The sequence below is a fragment of the Phycodurus eques genome, chromosome 1 (genome assembly GCF_024500275.1).
Source record: "Phycodurus eques isolate BA_2022a chromosome 1, UOR_Pequ_1.1, whole genome shotgun sequence".
Lineage (NCBI taxonomy): Eukaryota > Metazoa > Chordata > Actinopteri > Syngnathiformes > Syngnathidae > Phycodurus > Phycodurus eques.
Window position 1 is genome coordinate 41,031,656 of NC_084525.1, and position 21,947 is coordinate 41,053,602.

At 43.7% G+C, this 21,947-nt stretch overlaps 1 protein-coding gene across 2 annotated transcripts in view; it reads left to right on the top strand.

Annotated features, from left to right (window-relative positions):
- Positions 1-7,186: 7,186 nt before the first annotated feature.
- The window catches only part of pard3ba (par-3 family cell polarity regulator beta a), a 188,226-nt gene continuing 173,465 nt past the window's right edge, over positions 7,187-21,947 (top strand). For both annotated transcript variants that reach the window (XM_061692038.1, XM_061692046.1), the window contains exon 1: positions 7,187-7,595. In XM_061692038.1, the coding sequence (XP_061548022.1) occupies positions 7,479-7,595 (117 nt within the window). In that variant the 5' untranslated portion in view covers positions 7,187-7,478. The remainder of the gene's footprint in view (positions 7,596-21,947) is intronic.

Sequence of the window (21,947 nt, forward strand, 5' to 3'; positions counted from 1 at the left end):
CTGTAAATTGCACTCAGAGAGACTAACAAAACAACAAAAAACATCACTAGACTTTTATTGACAGCAAGCACTTTGGCTGGCACACCTCACTTCCTGACTAAAAACACCCAAAAGATACAGTTGATAAAGTTTGCAATGTATTTCTTTCCTTTTTATTTCCAGCGTTTGCATCGCATTAAAACTTCACCCAATTGTGTGTGATGGTATTAACAAGGTGTGGCATCATTGTCAGCAATACTCTAATGCAGACACTGCATAGAGGCACTCTTATCAACCTCTGGTCAACAACACCTTTCTTTTTCTTGTGGGAATAGATGTAATCTTTGTAATCACTCAGCTCTGTGGACATGCTAATGCTCAGTTCTTTACTTTTGGGATGGAGGAAACATGCTGCGACTTCTCTGTTATGGGTTTCTTATGTAAACATCACTGATGACGAAAGCCACCTTGAACAAACAGAAAAGCTTCTCTCTTAAACAATGCCACACATCCGAGGAATCCATCGCTCGTGTGTGTGCATGCTAATGTGACTTGTCAGCCTTTCCGCCCGGTGTCACATGGCAGCAATATGAAGGTGCAAGTGTACGTGATTCCTGTGTAATGAAGTCAGACCGGCATTGTGCCATTTTCACATCCGGTAGCTAAAGCGGAAAGTTGCCAAGTGAAACTATAACGAAGACTATGAGGACACTATTGAACATCAGAGGTGGGACCAAGTCATTGCTTTGCAAGTAAGTCTTACCGTAAATCTCTACCCTCAAGTCCCGAGTCAAGTCCCAAGTCAAGGCAGGCAAGTCATGAGGTCCCAAATCAAGTAGACAAGCCCTACACTTTCTCTACCCTCGTGTCAATTTAACTATATATATGATATTTATACATTTAATTAATATATTATATACTTATACTGACGGCACGGTGGACGACTGGTTGACACATCCGCCTCACAGTTCTGAGGTCCTGGGTTCAAATATGGTCTCCATATGTGGAGTTTGCATGTTCTCCCCGTACCTGTATGGGTTTTCTCCAGGTTCTTGTGGTTTCTGCCCACATTCCAAAAACATGCATGGTAGCTTAATTGAAGACTCTAAATTATCCTTAGTTTTTGCCCCTTCAAAAGCGATCGATAGTATGTTTTCAGTTATTCTATGAAAAATTATACATGCCTTGACTTTTTCTCACTTTATTTCTGAAGTGACATGAAACTGACCTGTCGCAAATGAGAATTTGCATCCAGTAGTGCTGCAAACGAGTAATTAAGTATCCTACTGACAATTCTATAGAATAATCAAGTAATCGGCTAAAATAGATTTTTTTTGATGAAACCTGAGCAGGCGGTACAGTGGGTGACTGGTTAGCACGTCTGCCTCACAGTTCTGAAGACCCGGATTCAAATCCGGTCTCGCCTATGTGGAGTTTGGATGATCTCCCTGTGCCTGTATGGGTTTTCTCCTGGTCCTCCAGTTTCATCTCACAAACATATAGGGTGGGTTAATTGAAGACTCTAAATTGCTTGTAGGTGTGAATGTGAGTGTGAATGGTTGTTTGTGTGTACGGAAAGTATTCAGACTCCCTTACATTTTTTACTCTTTGTTATATTGCAGCCAGTAGTTCCTTTTTTCCCTCCCTAATGTACACACAGCACCACATTAATGTACACACAGCACCACATATTGACAGAAAAAAACGGAATTGTTGAACATTTTGCAGATTTATTAAAAAAGAAAAACTGAAATATCACACAGCCGTAAGTATTCAGACCCTTCGCTGTGACACTCATATATTTAACTTGGGTGCTGTCCATTTCTTCTGATCATCCTTGAGATTGTTCTACACTTTCATTGGAGTCCAGCTGTGTTTGATTATACTGAGTGGAGTAGATTAGGAAAGCCACACACCTGTCTATATAAGACCTTACAGCTCACAGTGCATGTCAGAGCATATGAGCATCATGAGGTCAAAGGAACTGCCTGAAGAGCTCAGAGACAGAATTGTGGCAAGGCACAGATCTGGCCAAGGTTAAAAAAGAATTCTGCTGCACCTAAGGTTCGTAAGAGCACAGTGGCCTCCATAATCCTTAAATGGAAGATGTTTGGGATGACCAGAACCCTTCCTAGAGCTGGCCGTCCGGCCAAACTGAGCAATCAGGGGAGTAGAGCCTTGGTGTGAGAGGTAAAGAAGAGCCCAAAGATTACTGTGGCTGAGCTCCACAGATGCAGTTGGGAGATGGGAGAAAGTCAGAGAAAGTCAACCATCACTGCAGCCCTTCACCAGTCGGGGCTTTATGGCAGAGTGGCCCGACGGAAGCCTCTCCTCACTTTAAAACACATGAAAGCCTGCAAGGAGTTTGCTAAAAAACACCTGAAGGACACCAAGATGGTGATAAAGAAGATTCTCTGGTCTGATGAGACAAAGATAGAACGTTTTGGCTTTGATTCTAAGCGGTATGTGTGGAGAAAACTAGGCACTGCTCATCACCTGTCTAATACAGTCCCAACAGTGACGCATGGTGGTGGCAGCATCATGCTGTGGGGGTGTTTTTCAGCTGCAGGGACAGGACGACTGGTTGCAATTGAAGGAAAGATGAATGCGTACAAGTACAGGGATATCCTGGACGAAAACCAGAGTGCTTAGGACCTCAGACTGGGACGAAGGGTCAACTTCCAACAAGACAATGACTCTAAGCACACAGCTAAAATAACGAAGGAGTGCCACCTCAGGACGCAGGTGGAGAGAAGTTTGGGCAATGACACGTGGAAGGTCGGATGAATTTTTAGAGACTGCGGGAGCTGGAGATGGACGTAAGTGGGATTGATTATCTTAGTGATGGGAAACGGACCGATAAATCGTGGAGTGATTTTGCAGGATTCCATTTGGATGGGGAGGTCACGGGAGGAAAGCCAAACGGTCTGACCCACCTTGTACTCAGGCGCAGGGGAACGATGAAGATCCACGAGGCATTTATTTTTTTCCGCAGATCGGACCAAGGCCGCCCTGACGTCCTACCATACGGACCGGGTCCTTTTCAAGTGATCCCTCACCGCGGAAACTGCCACCGCATGCTCTTTTTCCTTGAATAACAGAGGTAGGAAACCATAGCAGGCCATGAATGGAGACATACTGGTGTCTGAGCTGGTGAGGGAGTTGTGGGCGTATTCAATCCAAGGAAGGAATGAGCTCCGGGATGTGGGGTTGCGTGCAGCAATGCAGCGAAGGGCTGATTCCAGGGATTGATTTGCCCGCTCCGTCTGGCTGTTGGTCTGTGGGTAGTAGCCGGAAGACAAGCTGGCTGCTGCGCCCACCGCCTTATAGAATTCCTTCCAAACCAGGGAGGAGAACTGGGGACCTCGGTCCGAGACGATGTCGATGGAGATACCGTGGAGTTTGAAGACATGGAGAACAAGGACGTTAGCAGTTTCAAAAGCAGAGGGTAACTTTGGGAGGGGTATGTAATGGACGTATTTGGAAAATCAATCGACAATAGTGAAAATTATTGTGTTACCTTCAGAAGGGGGCAGGCCAGTAATGAAGTCCAGAGCGATGTGGGACCAAGGGCGGCTCGGGATGGGTGAGGGGCTCAGCAGATCAGCTGGAGACAGGTATGAAGCCTTCCCACGGGCACAGACGGAGCAGGCTTGGACGAATTCCCAGCTGTCCTTGACCAGGCTTGGCCACCAGAGATGTTGCTGAATGAAGTGAATAGTGCGGGTGATGCCGGGATGACACGTGAGCTTGGTGTTGTGGGGCCACTGAAGAACGTCAGTGTACAGACTCAGGTACGAATAGAATAGATAGATAGGTTCGGAGGTCTGGTCTTGGGGTCAGGGTGATTCTTTTGAACGCGTTGGACTATCCGTTCAATCTTCCATGTGGCAGCACCAACGAAGCAGGAGGAAGGGAGGATAAGTTCGTGTTCGGCAGGGCTGGAGGGGGATGAGAATATGCTGGATAGGGCGTCGGGTTTGCTGTTGCGGTATCCAGGTCGGAAGGAGAGGCTGAAATTAAATCGTCTCAGGAAGAGGGCCCCGCAAGCTTCTCGGGGTTTTGGCGTTTGGCAGAAGGGAGGTAGGCAAGGTTCTTGTGATCAGTCCAGATGATAAAGGGTACTTCAGTCCCCTCCAGCCAGTGCCTCCATTCCTCCAATGCCCAAATAATGGGCAGCAGCTCTTGGTTGCCAACATTGTAATTCCTCTTGGCAGGAGACAGGTGATGGGAAAAAAAGGCACAGAGAGGAATTTTCTGGGACGTGGGGTCCCGCTGCAAGAGGACGGCCCCTGCCCCAGAGACCGAGGTGTCAACCTCCACCACAAACTAGAGTGAAGGGTCGGGGTGGCGTAGAATGGGTGCACTGGTGAACAGGGTTTTGAGTTGGCTGAAAGCTTGGGATGCTGCCAGGGTCCACTGAAAGGGGGAGCTGGTGGATGTAAGGCTAGTGAGGGGAATTGCGACCTTTCTGTAATTGCGGATGAAACGGCGGTAGAAGTTGGCGAATCCGAGGAAGCGTTGTACAACCCCAATTCCAATTAAGTTGGGACTTTGTGTTTAACATAAATAAAGACAGAATACAATGATTTGCAAATCGTGTTCAACCTATATTTAATGGAATACACGACAAAGACAAGATATTTAATGTTCAAACTGATCAACTTTATTGTTTTTAGCAATAAAGCTAAAGCAATGCTCATCAAACACCTGTTTGGAACATCCCACAGGTGAACAGGCTAATTGGGAACAGGTGGGTGCCATGATTGGGTATAAAAGGAGCTTCCCTGAATTGCTCAGTCATTCACAAGCAAAGATGGGGCGAGGTTCACCTCTTTGTGAACAAGTGCGTGAGAAAATAGTCGAACATTTTAAGTACAATGTTCCTCAACGTCCAATGGCAAGGAATTTAGGGATTTCATCATCTACGGTCCATAATATCATCAAAAGGTTCAGAGAATCTCGACAAATCACTGCATGTAAGCGGCAAGGCCGAAAACCAACATTGAATGCCCGGGACCTTCGATCCCTCAGGCGGCACTGCATCAAGAACCGACATCAATGTGTAAAGGATATCACCAGATGGGCTCAGGAAAACTTCAGACAGCCAATGTCAGTAAATACAGTTCGGCGCTGCATCCGTAAGTGCAACTTGAAACTCTACTATGCAAAGCAAAAGCCATTTATCTAGAACACTCAGAAACGCCGCCGGCTTCTCTGGGCCTGAGCTCATCTAAGATGGACTGATGCAAAGTGGAAAAGTGTCCTCTGGTCCGACGATACACATTTTAAATTGTTTTTGGAAATTGTGGACGTCGTGTCCTGCAGGCCAAAGAGGAAAAGAACCATCCGGACTGTTATGGACGCGAAGTTCAAAAGCCGGCATCTGTGATGGTTTGGGGCATGGGTAACTTACACATCTGCAAGACAATGCCAAACCACATTCTGCACGTGTTAGAACAGTGTGGCTTCATAGTAAAAGAGTCAGTCAGTGAACTATTCAGTCGCACCTTGGCTTTAATATCACATGTACATAACACAACAACTAACCTTTATTCTAATTCAAACCAAGGACAGTAGCACTGTTTCTGACCACCTGAATTGCTTCCAAGCTAGAAAAGAGCGTCAGCTAACTCCGACCAAACAACATAAATAGTGAGCTATGATTAAATACAGCAATAACGAGGACTGATAGTGTGCTGTCCTCACGACACGTGACACGCCTATGTGAAGCTAGACAGCCAGCGAAATAATACAGAAAGCATGTACACAAGGTGTTCTTTTCTAGTTTTTATGCAGGTCTCTTGTGTTGATGCAAATATCAGACTGATAAAATAGTAACTGAAACAAACAGAAAAATATATACTGTATTTACCTACGTTGTACATTTGGTGTGTAAAATACAAGTAGCTAGCTTATACAGTACACATATAACAAGCTGTTATAGTTAGCTGGTGAAACATTTTCAGTGTTTAAATAAAAAATATTACGGACCTCAAACTAGTGCTTGTGAACATACAAATACTTACAAAGAAGAAAATGCCCCAAGGCTAAAACGTTTCAAGCACAGTTTAGCATGTTATGAGCTGTCTTCAGAGCTCACTTTTACTGTGACTACTAACTTGACTTGATGCTCTTACACTGCTGGCAAAACAAACGATCCATAACAATAAGATGTCTCACTCTGACAATTTTACTCCAAATGTTTTAATGGTATGCACCACAATTAAATGAAAATATTTATGATCAAATATCAACTTATTTATTACTTTTTAACTACCAATGTAACCTGATGAAGTATGGATGTCTTTTAACACACAGACATGTCAGATAGTGATAATAGTGTCTTGGTATTGAGTGGTTGAAGTTAAGAAATGTGCCAAATACCTGTATACTGTTTTAAGCCAGATATTTATAACTTATCACTTGTAGACAGTTTATTCCTTTGTGAGTTGTGCCCAGAGCCCAGTCAGAGAGAGGTGGGAGGGATTGGGTGTAGCAAACCATTTATGAGGCAATAGGGGTTGCTGTATTTTTGTTGTTAAAATATTACATTACAACCAAGTACCATGGTTTTACTCTTTTCTAGGTTGTTTAAAAATGACAGTTTTTTAAAATATATATATTTTTTGATCTCTCCAATTTTAGGGTTGCTGGGATTTAGTTAATGGTGCTGCAGCACCCCCAAAAGTGCCTATTTGGGGGAGGGGCGGTGTGATGCAAGCGCCCCCTCGGTCCCAGATTCGTATTGCAGTGGTAGTGAGAAGCATGTTTATCCAAAGAGTTAACATTTAAGTGTTCATTTATATCCCGTAGTACAATTACAAAATTTAATTTTTCTTTTGAAGTGCTCCACTCAATTGAAGTAGCTTCGATATGTAGTTTGGATTTTTTTTTTTTCATTTTATTGTAGTTTATCTTCATTTAATGTAGATGAGCTTGTAATTTCCATCTCAACGTTCACTCCATGTAGCTTGCCCCACATCCCTCCCGTGCTGCCCTGTACACGAACTGCGTGTTCAAAGATCAAGTGTGTGACCTGAGTTGGGAGGGAGATTTTCTGCTTATTTATTCTGGTAAATAGTTTTGCACGGGACACATAGGATTTGCTCGTACGCTTGCCTTTAAATAAATATATAATTATGGCAAAGTAACAACCGGCATAAATGTGATTGGCGCACGCGAGTGACTTCCTGGAGCGCATCAAGTGCTGTGATTTCTTCCGGGTTTGAGACTTGTTTGGTTTGATTGGGTGTATCGCCCAAATTGACAGAAAGTGTGCCGCTGTGACCCCGTTCGTGCTCCGCAAGCGGCGGTGGGCTGTCAGGACGATGTTTCGCCTGGATTTCCACACCTGTGTGGCCCGGTAAAAGCGGTGGAGTTTGTCCTCAGACACCTGTTGCTTCACGTAGGACGCGCGAGGAAAACGGGTGGCCACACACTGCGGATTTTCTCACCCCCTTAGCTGATATTTCGAAGAGTACACTTGTTTAGCAGCTATGAAGGTCACGGTGACTTTTGGGAACAAAGCGGTGGTGGTTCCGTGTAAACCCGAATGGACCGTCCGGGATTTAATCGATCAATCTACGCGGCGATACCGCAGGACTTTGGATCAGGTAACTAACCCTTATGTTCAATTTAAAAACACATCAGTTCCCCTTTTTTTTTTTTTAACTTCGTGTCTTCTAATGGATAGTGTATTGAACTTGTGGTAATTTAACAAAAGAAAATAAATAAAGTCATTCCTCTCATTCTTTAGATTTTAACCACCTGCGATTGATTACGTCATATGTTACTTCACATGCTAACATGAGTCTTACCACAGGTACAAATGGAACTATAGCAGGTGGATAAGCGACGTGCCAGTGTAGCGGCCACGTTGGTGGGGGCAAAGTTCCCATCAAAGACAATGTACCAGTCTACTGATAACAAATCATAAATTGCTCATTTCTCAACTGATTTTCACGGTTTACTTTTTTTTGTCAATGAATGCATTTGGGAATTCAATCAGATGCCCAAAATCTGCTTTGAGAGTGAGAGTGTTTAGCACATTCCAACAGCGCTCTGAGTTTCGAACTGTTTCGTAGTGTAGCAGAGCGCGCTCCGAGTCTACTTCCGAACGGAGCCATTGTCAAGTCATGTACGCTCTCTTAACACACATTTGAAAAGGAAGTACCAAAAATATTGTCACCTATTAAAGATATAAAGTTATCCCCAGTTCCTATGGTGTGATTGTACAGAGTTGTGTGCCACCATATGCAGCACAATGTGCAGGCATCCTTGTTATTTTGGTTTTCGTGCCATCCACAAACATGGAATGGGCTGATATTTTGCCCCCACTGGCCGAGGATTGCCATCGGCACGCAGCTCAAAGGCGTGTGTCGAATCTACGTATTGATCATATCTATGAACCTAAAGCTCAAAAACCTCACGTTTTCCTGTTGATTGGGAGACGAACTCATAACTCCCCTTGTGTGTGTGTTTAATTTTGTTGTTAGGCTCCCATTAATTACAGTAGGCCTAGTAATGATAACATTTGATTAAATGACAATCAAGAAAAAAGGGGGTGGGTCTGCACTTCCTGACCATAATTATATTGTTTACATGCAAAAAGGAGTAAAACTGTACCCTTTTGCCAGACATTGCGAATTTGCATTAATACAGATTAGTAGCCCCCTTAATGCACGTTGAGCCCCTTATACCAAGGACTCAAATTTTGTGTTTGTCATACTCTGCTGAAAAGTAGAATAAATTACTCTGTGAGATACATAATTTGCGTCACCAGGCAGAACAGAAGGTACATGCCAAGTTGCCACCGCAGGGATCATCGTCACCTACTGTAGATATTGATACATTTGGTAATATGTTTATTTGTTCTCGATGTTATGCAACATAAGGGTGTGACTTTCATACCTGCATGATAATTATAAACATTCAGTACAGCGGAACCTAGTCGGTCACAACATGTTCTCTGACTCTCATAAACCTAATTAACTGTACAAACAGTGCTTTAATCCATCCATCAATTTTCCATGCTGCTTAGCCACACTCGGGTCGCGGGCGTGCTGGCACCTATTTCAACTGACTCTGGGCGAGAGGCAGGGTACACCCCGAATTGGTCGCCAGCTAGTCACAGAGCACACATAGACAAACAACCACTCACACTCTCATTCACGCGTTAAATGCTATTTTAATAGGAGTGGGAACAAGCCACCTCACAATTGAGTTAGATTACGATTCTGAGAGCTTGATTTCAATTTTATTACCAATTAACGACGCTCCTTAAAAGTGCCATGCCATCAGACTTTTTAAAACAAATTATTTTATTTTTTTATAATGCTTGATGGCGGCACGGTGGACGACTGGTTAGAGCGTCAGCCTCACAGTTCTGAGGACCCGGGTTCAATTCCCGGCCCCGCCTGTGTGGAGTTTGCATGTTCTCCCAGTGCGTGCGTGGGTTTTCTCCGGGCACTCCGGTTTCCTCCCACATCCCAAAAACATGCATTAATTGGAGACTCTAAATTGCCCGTAGGTGTGAATGTGAATGTGAGTGCGGATGGTTGTTTGTTTCTATGTGCCCCTGCGATTGGCTGGGAAACAGTTCAGGGTGTACCCCGCCTCCTGCCCGATGACAGCTGGGATAGGCTCCAGCACGCCCGCGACCCTAGTGAGGAAAAGCGGCTCAGAAAATGGATGGATGGATGGATAATGCTTGATGTCCTTTTATCGGGGTTGCAAGATACTTTTGGTTGAAAGTCCTCTTTCAAGCTATGTATTCGAGTGGGTCTTTTTATGCCTAGCAGTCGAAACGGCCCAATATTTCCTTAATATGCGACATGTAAATAAGCTTTCCTCTGATTGGATTGCTCATCTTCCCCAATTTAAATATGGAAAGCAGCTTCACTCTGATTAGCTGTTGCGAATGGTGATGTCTCAATAGCTGGGCCAAGCATTCATAGCGACCTCGTGTTTATTTCATTAGGTGTGTGTGTGTGTGTGTGTGTGTGTGGGGGGGGGGGGGGGGGGGGGGTCTTACACTATCATTTTGAAGCAGAATTCACAAAGCTTTGGATTGTTCGCCCACTACTCACAAGTCACAACCCCACAGAGGAGGGCACGTGTCATGTGGGTGAAGTAAAAGAGAGGATATTTTGAAAGCGGATCCCATTCAATCCCTATAACTTAACTGGCTTGCGGCGTGTATCTGTCGCGCACATTTTGGTGACAGTGACTGCAGTTATTACATTCAACATTATAAATAGCAATGTGACAACAGCTCCCAAAAATGAAAATCTGTCAAAATGCGAAGCCTGGTTACAATGGTCACTTTAATGTGAGTGCAACGCAGCAAGAATTGAGAAAATAGGATGAGGGACTCGAAAATTGAGCTTTGTGTGCGTGCGTGCGTGCGCTGGGTTGCTGGGTGGGACAACAACTTTTTTGGAGAACTCTTTTATGATATATATAGAAAAAAAAACTGATTCAAATTGGACAAAAAAAAAAAAAAAAAAACGTAATTATTTGTCAACATAGCTCTCCAAAAATTCACATACTAATGTAATTGGCCATGCTGAATTGTCTTATGAAGACGCTCATTTAAAGGCCCTGATTAGGATATATTGACAAAAAGTCACTTTTTTTAAAAGTGTTTTTTTTTTTTTTTTTTTTTTTTTTTTTTGGAATAAAACCTTTGCCTCGGTTTTTATTAACATGTTGGCCAACTATACTACTCTATTTAGATGGCGGTACTTGGAGAGCTTCGTATTTTAAGAGCCCGAGCAGCAACCGCTGCAAGGGACCCATTGTATCGGAAGAAATTATTTTAGGTTGTACTTGGTCTAAAATGTTTGGGGAACCACTCATATAGTGTATGTAAATGTCGGGTTTCAATTGTATGTGAATTTGGGGCTGTTCAGCTATGAAGGTTTTGCTTCATCTCCACTACAGCTATGATGGATGTGGAAAGTCACTCTGAAAAATACAGGAAATCGATCAAAGTTCATATCATTTTCTAAAAAGCGTCCGATATTGTAATCCGCTAAACAATCTTCTGGTTTCTTAACTGACCTTTGATTAGTCAGCAGAAAGTGTGCTGTTCTATGGTGGTAGTCTGCTATATGTGTTTCTCCTCAGTGTGGATGTAAGAGGCCCTGCCTGTCGACACCGACAATAGCTTCCTCTTAAAAGCTCTGGTATCTCAGTGGGCAGGTGGAAGTTGACTGTTTAATGCCCTCAATGCGGCCGCAGTCTGGGATGTGCGTGGCAGACAGAAGGCTTTGTCCTCTGAGTGATGGGGGATTAGGATTGGTGACAGGCCACGGTTTTATCGCCAGGCTGCGCCGCTTCATCCTGCCTGTGCGGCCTTTCCCTCAGCGAGTGCCGGTGTGACAAACACACCAAGACTCACACATACTCACACGCTGGGCTTCAATGACAGCCCACTCAGCCCACTGGCCCCTGTTGATTCCGAAGCAGTCTAAATGTGAGTGTGTGTGAGTAGATTACACTTGGGGCCTACATCCTTCTTTAACGGGCATTTTAATTAGCCGCCCAGGCTTGGATGCTGACTCAACAGCCTGTGGCCTCCTCCTAATAGAAGCAGATGATCATGAGGGCAGTGCAGCTCCGCCAACAACACCCACATAGCAGCCACGTAAACGTCACATCCTCAGGGCAGCGTCAGAAAGCCATTTTTAATCACTGAAGTTGGGCTTGTTTATGGTGATGCTAAGAGGAACTGTTAATGAGATGTTTACTTCAGCAGGAGCTTGGCTGCGACTTTCGTAGCTCTGAATTCCTCTCAAACTGACAAAGCCTCAAACTCAGTACTGCGCACATGTTGACACCATGGTGGGCTTTGAGTCCTCTTTGCAATACCACTATGTGATGATGGTGGAGAGTTTTTTTTCTTGCTCTACCTTTGTCCAGCACCAACATTTTCACTGCACACTATAGTGCCTATATGCTGCCACTTGATGACTTGCCAACAAGCCATTAGCATTTCTTCATGATGTGTGTGTGTGTGTGTGTGTGTGTGTGTGTGCGCGTGCGTGCGTGTGTGTGTGCGTGCGCGTGCGTGCGTGCGCGCTTGTGTGTCTGTCAGACAAAGTGCCATATAAATGCTATCTTGCTTTTTTTCACTGCTAATTCCCATGTATAACAGTCGTGTAATCGTTTGTTTCAACAGCCGCATTAACTGGTGTTTTTTTTAAATTCTACATTGGAGTTGGGGAATTGTAAATATCCCATTTGGAACTTATGAGCTCTGTTGCTATTAAACCTAAAGCATGGTTGATAGGAGCTATAATTAAGTCAGCCTTTGCTTGGTTTGGTAAAATGTAATTTGACTGGAGAAGTGTAATCTTTTTTGGGCAGCTATGATGATTGTTTTTTGGTTTGTGGATAACTGTTAATATCATGTTATTATTCTTTTTGGTGCATCACTATGGGTTATTCCCAGTTTTATGGAATGTAGCATAAAACCCTAAACCCATTTTAGCCAATCAGAAGCATTTGCAGAAGAGGCACCGTAAAAACATGGAGCTTGATGTGGTATGCTTGGGATCGTTGTCCTGTTGGAAGATCCACTGACACCCAGGCTTCAGCTTCTGCATTGTTGGCAGGACATTTTCTTCTTTAGGATTTCCGAATACTTGATTGAATCTGTACTGCCCTCCACATGCTGAATGTTTGAAAGAATTGGAGGTGTTAACATCACTGAGCCACCACCATGCTTAACTGTAGGCAGGGTGATCTTTTCTGCTTATGGTTGAGTCTTCCTCTAGTTGTTTCTACAGTACAGAATACCAAAATGCTTGCAGATCATTTTTAGAATATCGGTTCCAGCTGCTCATGTTCTTGTGAGTCAGTCATGCTGGATTTATTGCCGTTTGGACATGGAAACCTTAAGTGTAGTAAGAGTGTTATTGTTTAATCTGAAAAAAACAACAGTGCCTGTTGACTCTCTAGCTTCATGTCTTTGTCAGCTAGAGATGTCTCAGGACTCAGAGGGCACTTGTTTATACTATTGATAATATGTAGCGGGAATCAAAATAATTCATGACTTGAACCCCATGCTGAGATTTGAAGTGAAATGGTCATAGTAGGCAAGCCGTCCACCATTTCCACTCTTGACTGAATCCCAAGTCCTTTGTAACAGGAAGCGCTATGGACACAGAGGGGAATTCATAGGGATTGACAATGAGGAACTTCAGACAAGCTTTCTCTTAAACTCCTTTATAGGTTAGTCTCTCTCTCTCTGAAGTGTCACACAGTGATCCCTTTTCATCACGAGGAGCTAGGAGGAGGATGTTATCGGGCTATGCACGGTTGCCCAAATAAGACTGTTGCCAATTAGAAAAGGTGCTATTTGTGTTCTTTTTTGATGGAAAATCATGCCTTGCATTTCTTTCTTCTTGTGACATCACTGCATGATTTACATCCTCGCATATGAGTTATTCATTGTTTTGTTCTCTAGCTGTGGCTGGCATCTGCGCCCACGCAAGGCCTCTTTATACTCCCGCGGTCGCGCGGCTGACAACGCCCGCATTGCATCACGTGACCGATGAATTGGCCCGTGCGACCCCTCTGTGTAGCTTGACGCGCACATGGCAAAAATTGTTGCTGTGTGTAGAATGGCGCGGAGATCATCTCTTGTGATTGGTCCGTTTTTGTCACATGCTGCGATATGAATCAGCGTTCCTCCCGGTTCCACATAGCACCTACGCCGCCGCCTTCTCGATCGATTTTTGCAGCGTAATTAAACGTATCATCTGGTCATCTCGGTCCGCTTGTTATAGCAGACTCTGTTCCACGGTCGCTATTGTTGTTGCTTTGTTCCTTATTACTGAAACGAAAGGAAAAACGGCTACTGGAAATGGCCACTAAATGCAGAGGAAACTCCATCCTGTGGCGTCCTCGCCAATACCAGCCGTAGCGACACCCCCGACTGCAGGAGAACTGCAGTACACTTTCAAAACAGCGCGAGTGAGTTGCGCTTGAGTTTCAAGGCAAACTGCCTGTGGGATAGCCGCAGTGACTTCAGCGCGGTCGCCGTCCGCGTGAATATAGAGAAGCCTCAGTCCCAAGTGCACGCCTGAGGCAAATGAGTAGCAGAACAATGGCACCCATCAGGTTTGGCCGGTTTGGCCTGTGATGTGCACATGCTTTGCCCTGATGTTGCTGCAGATACTGGTGGAGGCATACTGCTGTACTTAAAACTGGTCAGTGGCTCCAATACAACCAGCACAGTTTCACGTTATCTAGTAGACCTTAATCAAAAGTCTAAAATGGTCAGTCTTAAAAATGTTTTGTCATTCAAAATGGAAGATTCCTTTCCAAGGCAGAATTTCAGTATATGATCTCATTAGATTGTGCACTTGCAGCTAATGAAATGTACATCTTATTTGTAGTAATAATAAACTAAAATTTCTCCAATGTCTGCCTGGCGTTCTCGCCATAAACTGTCTCAAAAATTTGAGGAAAATTTATTTGTCAGTGCACCTCCATTTTGGTGAATGTTGTTTGAACAGATCAGACATTGTAGCCTGCTCAATGTCTCAGCCCTTACAGGGTGTGTACATTCTGAACTCTGTCTGCATTGTGATAGTGAAACCAGTCTGGAATTTGACCGCTGGCACTCCATCCACAGAACTGAAGAACTGGATTTTGTACACATTTGTCTAAAGCACTTTTCTAAAACAGTGGTCCTCAAACCTTTTACACCAAGTACCATCATCATGACCAACATTAAAATACAATCGCGCAGAGTTCATCAAAAATGAGGCAGGCTTGATTTCTAAAAAGTACATTGATTATTATTGTAAGCCACTGTAACATTATGTACAGGTTTAACATAAACAGTGTACTGAAATATATGAAAATTTATTTGACATGCACAAATACAAATTGTACCTAAATGATTGTTTAAAAACAAACAGTGCTTAAGGATTAAATGCAAATATATTAGACTTAAAAATTAAATACAACTGAACTGTACATAAAAAAAAATGTACTACAAATAATGTAAAAAAATTACTGAATAAAAAAAATTGTTTAAGCCACTGAACATTATGCACAGGATTGAATAGTAGACTTTAGTTCAGTTAATCATGTTTTCATAAAAGTTGCCATGTGTTTGGTTGTAAGATGTTTGAGATGTGATGGTTTTATGCATTTAGAAGGTACAATTTCTAACCGAGGCACAAAATGGCAAATATTGGTAAGTCATGGTTGACAAATCTGTTCATATTTTAAGGTTTTGAAGTTATGGGGCTGAAATAGAAAAATCATGTCTCATCTTAGCGATTGACGCCACCCCTGCGGAGTGGACCATGTCAAATTCTTTGGACCAAGTCTCATTTTTGGTTTTATTGTGATTATATTATTATTATTATTATTAGGCCTTGACATTTTGTAAGCATATATGTTTTGACATAATTGTTTGCCCATGGATTTCATTACAGCAAGTGATCACCATGGCCAAGTTCTGCAATATCCATCAACAGGTTTGGTGGGCACCGGTTTCTGCTTCATGGTCACGCCACCAGGATTACCTAAAAGCGTGAACTGTTGGGAGCCCTAGTTTAGTGTAGAAGAGTCTACCCATGCCCTGTTTTCTATTCAGGAGATTTCACTTGACAGTACAGATAGCTACATTCCATGGGCTTTCAATTCTGCAGGGAGAAAAAGGGTCCCAAAGTGGGGGTGATATTCAAGTCAAGTTTATTTGTATAGCCCTTAATCACAAAAGAGTCTCAAAGTGCTTCACAGGCCCACAGTTGGAAATGATTGACTATATCCACTAATCTAAACCCTCCAATCGGGCAAGGAAAAACTCAAAACTCCATTTGGCGGGGGTGGGGGGGAATAAATCTTAGGGGCTTTCCCACTGCTGGAACCTTCGCAGGAACTTCCCAAGCTACCCTGGTAACTTGAGTTCCCCCTGTGTTCCCACTGGAAAAAAACTACCAGGGTGTGGAAGGTTCCCCCTCGATTATTTCGTTCCTCCTGGTGGATAGGGAGTTCCTAGAGCGACCAGGAACTCTTAGAGGAGGCGGGGTGTGCTGACAAATGCTGATTGGTTGACAGACCTCTGTAGTTGTTTACTGTTTCATTCACAGAGCCACGATTAATGGATGTGCTGTTACGCAAGGCCCGAAATAATAGGATTAAAACATATTGAAAAGCAAAACTTTGAGCGTAGCCCTTGGCGAGTTCTGCCGCAAGGTCCACCGCTGGCCGACTCTGTTCCGCTAAGGAGCGGAGGGCCGAGCCCAAGCAGGTGTGTATGTCTTCCTTGGCCAGGGCTGAGGGGCGTGAGGCTTCCAAACACCAATTTTTAAGTTTTCCCGCTGAGCCGCACTTGGTGGACAAGGAGCAGGCTGAACAAACTGTGCTCCCAGAGCTGGCGTTGCCGCTTCAACCTGGAGAGATCTGCTGCCATCCCGGAAGTAAGGTCCACTGCTGGCCGACTCTGTCCCGCGAAGGTGTGGAGGTCTGAGGCCAAGCGGCATGTGCGTATTCCTCAGCCTGGCCAGAGGAGATGAACACTGGCGTGAGGCTGGCCAGCTGGGATGCTCTGGTCCAATCCAGTCAGTCACAGGGGGAAAAACATAAGAAAACTTCTGTTCACAAATAAATATTTGCAATGTTCAGGTGTTTTCTCTCTCATGCAAACACATCTACAGATAACGAATACTTTATACTGCTGTATTTAGAAACTGACTAAGAGCTGTCCATGAAGTCATGAATTTTGTATTTATTGTACCTAATCCAGGTAAGTTATTTGCAATGCCAAGCTGGCTGCAGACAGCAGAGTAAAACAAAGCAAAATAGAAGCAAATCCATATACAAACTGTACAATGTGATCTAATACTACATTTCATCATAGCGCATGGTGAATAAAAGGCATGTGAGCGGATGTTCTCTAAAGGTGGAGAACTTGAAAGAAGTAAAATGTAATTGCCTGAATGCCAAGACATTAGAAAAACTTGTATTTTTGAATAAATAAATTATATGTAGAAGCATGTAGATGACTATATATGTGATTTATTGTTCTCAAATTTGTAGTGGACACGTGGAAGGCTTCAGGCTCATGTCCCTATTGCATTTTCCAGCTGATAAATCACATCTATAGTCATCTGCAAGCTTCTGGTGCACAATTTATTGAGGTATATCATCTCAATAAAATGTAATAAATATATTCTAATTTATTGACATGTACCTGTATATAATAAAACTCTCGACCTCAAAGACTTATCTGCAGCCAGGTTGGCATTGCAAATGAGAATCAGTTCTAATTGCCTCACCTGGATAAAGGGTTAGGTTTTAAATGCATCAAAATATTTGAAATTTAGGTTGATATACTGTAAAATAAGACTTTGAAAGCTTTAAATAATTGTAATTTTTAAAATCCAGTAGGTGTCAGTAATGAGCAACATCAGCCTCATTTGCTTAAGCTACCCTGAGCTAATAAGTGTAATGGAAACACAAACCTTTTGCTACTAGCAACTTAAAGTGGGGGCGAGGGGTGCTGTACAATGTTCACTACGATAGCAAGATGCTGTACAATGGTCATTAAGATGACATAAGATTCTATTAAAGAAAAAGATAAAAGGTGCCATAGGGTAAACTCCTTCGGTTGTTCTGCCTCAGGACCTGGCCCTGTCGGTCGGAGCAGAATCCCCCATGGCAACGACTCAGGGAGAAGTGGTCCACCTCAGATCTTGTCCCAGTTATTCGACGCTGAATCCAAACAGCAACAGCCTGAGATTCAGTTAACACCACCTAGCCCTCTTTAATCCTGATAGGTGCCGTTGCCCATGTTCAGACCACGCCCATTTCCGGCAGAATCACTATCCAGGGAGAAACTCCTCAAGGGATGCTAGAGGCAGGTCCCTAGCCCGGATAAATGTAGAGGATTGTGTCAGGAAGAGGATCTGTCTTAAAACTTTACCAAACAAAAATGAGCGTTCATCCAAAGAATTCCAGATCGGTCGAGGCCCGGTTAACAACGTCCGCCACCAGTGCTGTTAACCTACTGGGCGCAAGTGAAAATTCAGTTATTGTGGGTCGAAGACGGAGAGTTGGAAAGCGGGTTCTTGGGCATAAAGAGAAGAGGAAAGCACAGAGTCTAGAACTGAATGTGGGGACTTTTACTCTTGGTACGATGACAGGTAAAGTTAGGGAATTGATTGACATGATAATAAGTAGAAAGGTTGATATATTGTGTGTCCAGGAGAGCAGGTGGAAAGGCAGGGGGCAATTATTAGGGGCAGGGTTTAAATTATTTTACCATGCTGTTGGTAGGAAGAGAAATGAAGTAGGGCTTACTTTAAAGGAAGAGTTGGCTAAGAATGTCTTGGAGGTGAAAAGAGTGTCAGATCGAGTGATGAGGCTGAAACCTAAAATTGAGGGTGTTATGTATAATGAGATTAGTGGTTATGCCCCACTTGTAGGATGTGACCTAGAGGTGATAGTGAAATTGCGGAAGGCACTAGACGAAGTACTTCTGAGCATCCCAGACAGAGAGCGAGTTGTGATTGGTCCAGATTGTAATGGACATGTTGAAACTAAGGTGATGGAAAAAGTGATGGGTAAGTTGGGAAACCAGGAAAGGAACTTGCAGGGACAGATGGTGGTAGACTTTGCAAAAAGGATGGAAATGGCTGTAGTGAATACTTTTTTCCAGAAGAGGCAGGAACATAGGGTGACCAACAACAGCGGAGGTAGAAGTACCCAGATGGATTACATCTTGTGCAGACAATGTAATCTGAAGAAGGCTACTGACTGTAAGGTAGTGGTAGGGAAGAGTGTGGCTGAACAGCATAGGAGGGTAGTGTGTAAGATTACTCTGGTGTGGGGGAAGAAGACAAAGCCAGAGCACAGATATGTGGTAGAAGCTGAGAAAGGAAGAGTTTTGTGTGGCTTTTTGAGAAAAGGTGAGACAGGCTCTCGGTGGACAGGAGGCCCTTCCAGAAGACTGGACTACTACAGCCAAGGTGATCAAAGAGACAGGCAGGAAATTGTTGTCTCCTCGGGGTGCGCTCTGAGCTTTCCTGCCGATTGACCTTGTGGCGATCCCAGCTCTTGTTCCCAGCTGTGTGCGTGACCAGTACGGGATGCAGGTAGCTGCTTGCTGAGGCTCCGCCGGCCGATCACGGCTAAACAAAAACAAAAGGAAGAGGGGAGGGGCGGTGGCATGACTGAACCGCGCCAAGAAAAAATGAGAGCCAGACACGAAAGAGGCTTGACATGAAAGAGAGGGGGGAGTCAGAGATTAACTACCGTGGGGGCGTGTTTAAGAGGACGCAGGAGTGGACAAGACCACGCCCTTTGACTTGAATTTGGTCTACAAATGTTGCCATAAAAGTGGTGTAAAAATCATCTTAATATAAAATACTCCCAACTTTGTAGTCTTTACTCATAGATCAAGCATATATAGAATGATTGTTTAAACTTTAGTCTTGGCAAATCAGCTGCTTATGGTTCAATCACATTTCATGCTGCTTGGCTTCAAACCAAGACAAACCGTTCCCAAAGTCTCGCAGCTGCACCGGTAATGTTGACACACTGACACAGACAGCAAGGCATACATTTGGAATATTTCTGCAAATTTTGTGAAATATCAAAACGGACATTTTATCTTCAGTTAAAAACAACAGAATGGAACTTCACGGGTTGCAGTACTCTCAAACCCCAGTGGGTGATGCCTTGCATGCATGTTTGAATATTAAGCAAATAGTTCATTGCTGTATTTGCATTCCATGATCTGTCCCAGCTTGGTCTCCCTGGAGAGAGGTTCCCACCTTTTGGAGGCTGTCAGTTAAAACGAATAAAATTACTCTTTTAATGACTGTAAACCAAGATTTTGAGGGGACCTGCTAATTAGGTTAAGGTCTAGTAGGTGTCTTCTAGTGGTTGTCGTGCACAGGAGGGCCGGTCGGAAGAAAACAGCTTATCAAGTTGTGGGGGAGTCACTGTCACACCTCAGGTTGCGGGGAGCATGTCCGCTACACGACGTCGGGCGAAGGTAGAAGTGGCAAAGGGCAAACGAGGCATATGATGTATGCCTAGGTAGGACACTAAAGAGGGAGAAAAAGATCAATACAGGTTGGCCAGACAGAGTGATAGCGATAGAAAGGATGTGCAGCAGGTTAGGGTGATAAAGGATAGCAATAGAAATGTGTTTTGTTTGGTGCCAGTAGTGTGCTGGATAAATGGAAAGAATACTTTGAGGAGTTGATGATTGAGGAAAATGAAGGAGAAGCAAGAGTAGAAGAAGCAAGTGTGGTGGACCAGGCAGTAGCAATGATTAGTAATGGGCAAGTTAGGCACAAAAGAGCTGTGGCGAAGGATGCATGGTGCAGAGTGTAAGTGTACGCCCTGATACCGGAGGGTCATCGGTTCGCATCACCGCCCAAGCGCATGTTGTCGTGTCCCTGGGCAAGACACGTAATGAATGTGGTTGGATGTTTGGTTGTGGTCGGAGGGGCCGACTGAGGCACAGAGTGGCAGCCATGCTTTCGTCAGACTATCCCAGGGCAGCTGTGGTTGCACAAGTCGATTACCACCACAAGGGTACGACTGTGGAATGAATTGAGTGTGCAATCGTAAAGTGCTTTGAGCTCCTTGAAAAAGTGCTATAGATGTGTAATGCATTATTATTATTAATACAATAGAATTAAACAACTTAATAGAATAAACTTTTTTGATCACTATTTAATTTGACCTCATCTACAAATGATGTATCTCATCTGTCCATCGGGGGGGGGATAAAAACAATCCTATGGAGCCCTTGAGCACAAAATATTTGTGCACCCCATGCTGTGTGATTTGATGTCATTTTGGCCTCCAAAGGTGATGTGGATGGGACACATATATTTGGGGCCACAGGTAAAATGTTATTTGGGGCCACCAAAATGTGATGTTTGTGTATGTGTATGTGTGTGCCAGTGATGTATGCGATTGACGTCCTCACGTGAATGCAGTTGAGTAGTGTTAATGAGAGCAAGACTCGTGCATATGAGAGTGTTTGACTAGTTAATGAGAGCGAGACTCGTGTGTATGAGAGTGTTTGACTCGTGTTAATGAGAGTGTTGGAGTAGTGTTAATGAGAGCAAGACTTGTGTGTATGAGTGTTTGATTAGTGTTAATGAGTGTTTGAGTAATGTTAATGAGAGCAAGACTCGAGCGTATGAGAGTGTTTGACTAGTTAATGAGAGCGAGACTCGTGTGTATGAGAGTGTTTGACTCGTGTTAATGAGAGTGTTGGAGTAGTGTTAATGAGAGCAAGACTTGTGTGTATGAGTGTTTGATTAGTGTTAATGAGTGTTTGAGTAATGTTAATGAGAGCAAGACTCGAGCGTATGAGAGTGTTTGAGTAGTGTTAATGAGTGTTTGAGTAGTGTTAACGAGAGCAAGACTCGTGCGTATGTGAGTGAGAGCGTTTGTGTGTGTGTGTGTGTGTGCAAGTATTGGAATAGTAAGTGTGTGAGCTAATCCTGAATAATGTCCCTAACAGCCCCTCATACTCCAGGTGCCCACAGACAGCGACTATCAGCTTGTTTTTTTTTTTTTTTTTTTTTTTGCTCTGCAGAAGATACCCAGTGTCGTTTATTTTTTGCAACACAGTGTTACACGAATTTGTCGCAGGAGTCCACTCCTTTCAACTCGAGCAGAAAAGAGACTAGGTGAATATTCACGCGAAAGATGTGTTTGCCCCCGACGTCGTGGGAGAACACAGCTTTTGCGTCATCTGACGCAACATCGCGCATTTGCACTGACTGTATCTAATCACGTGATGCAAATAGTTCAATGTCCAGTGTTTCGCTTGTTCGCCCAATTCATATCGTGTCACAACACGTCTTTCGTATCGCCTGCTGCCATTTTGTGCCAACTTGCGCCGTTTGCATCGAAAATATCTTATAGGAGAAGAGAGGTAAATTGTCATTTCAACATATTTTAAT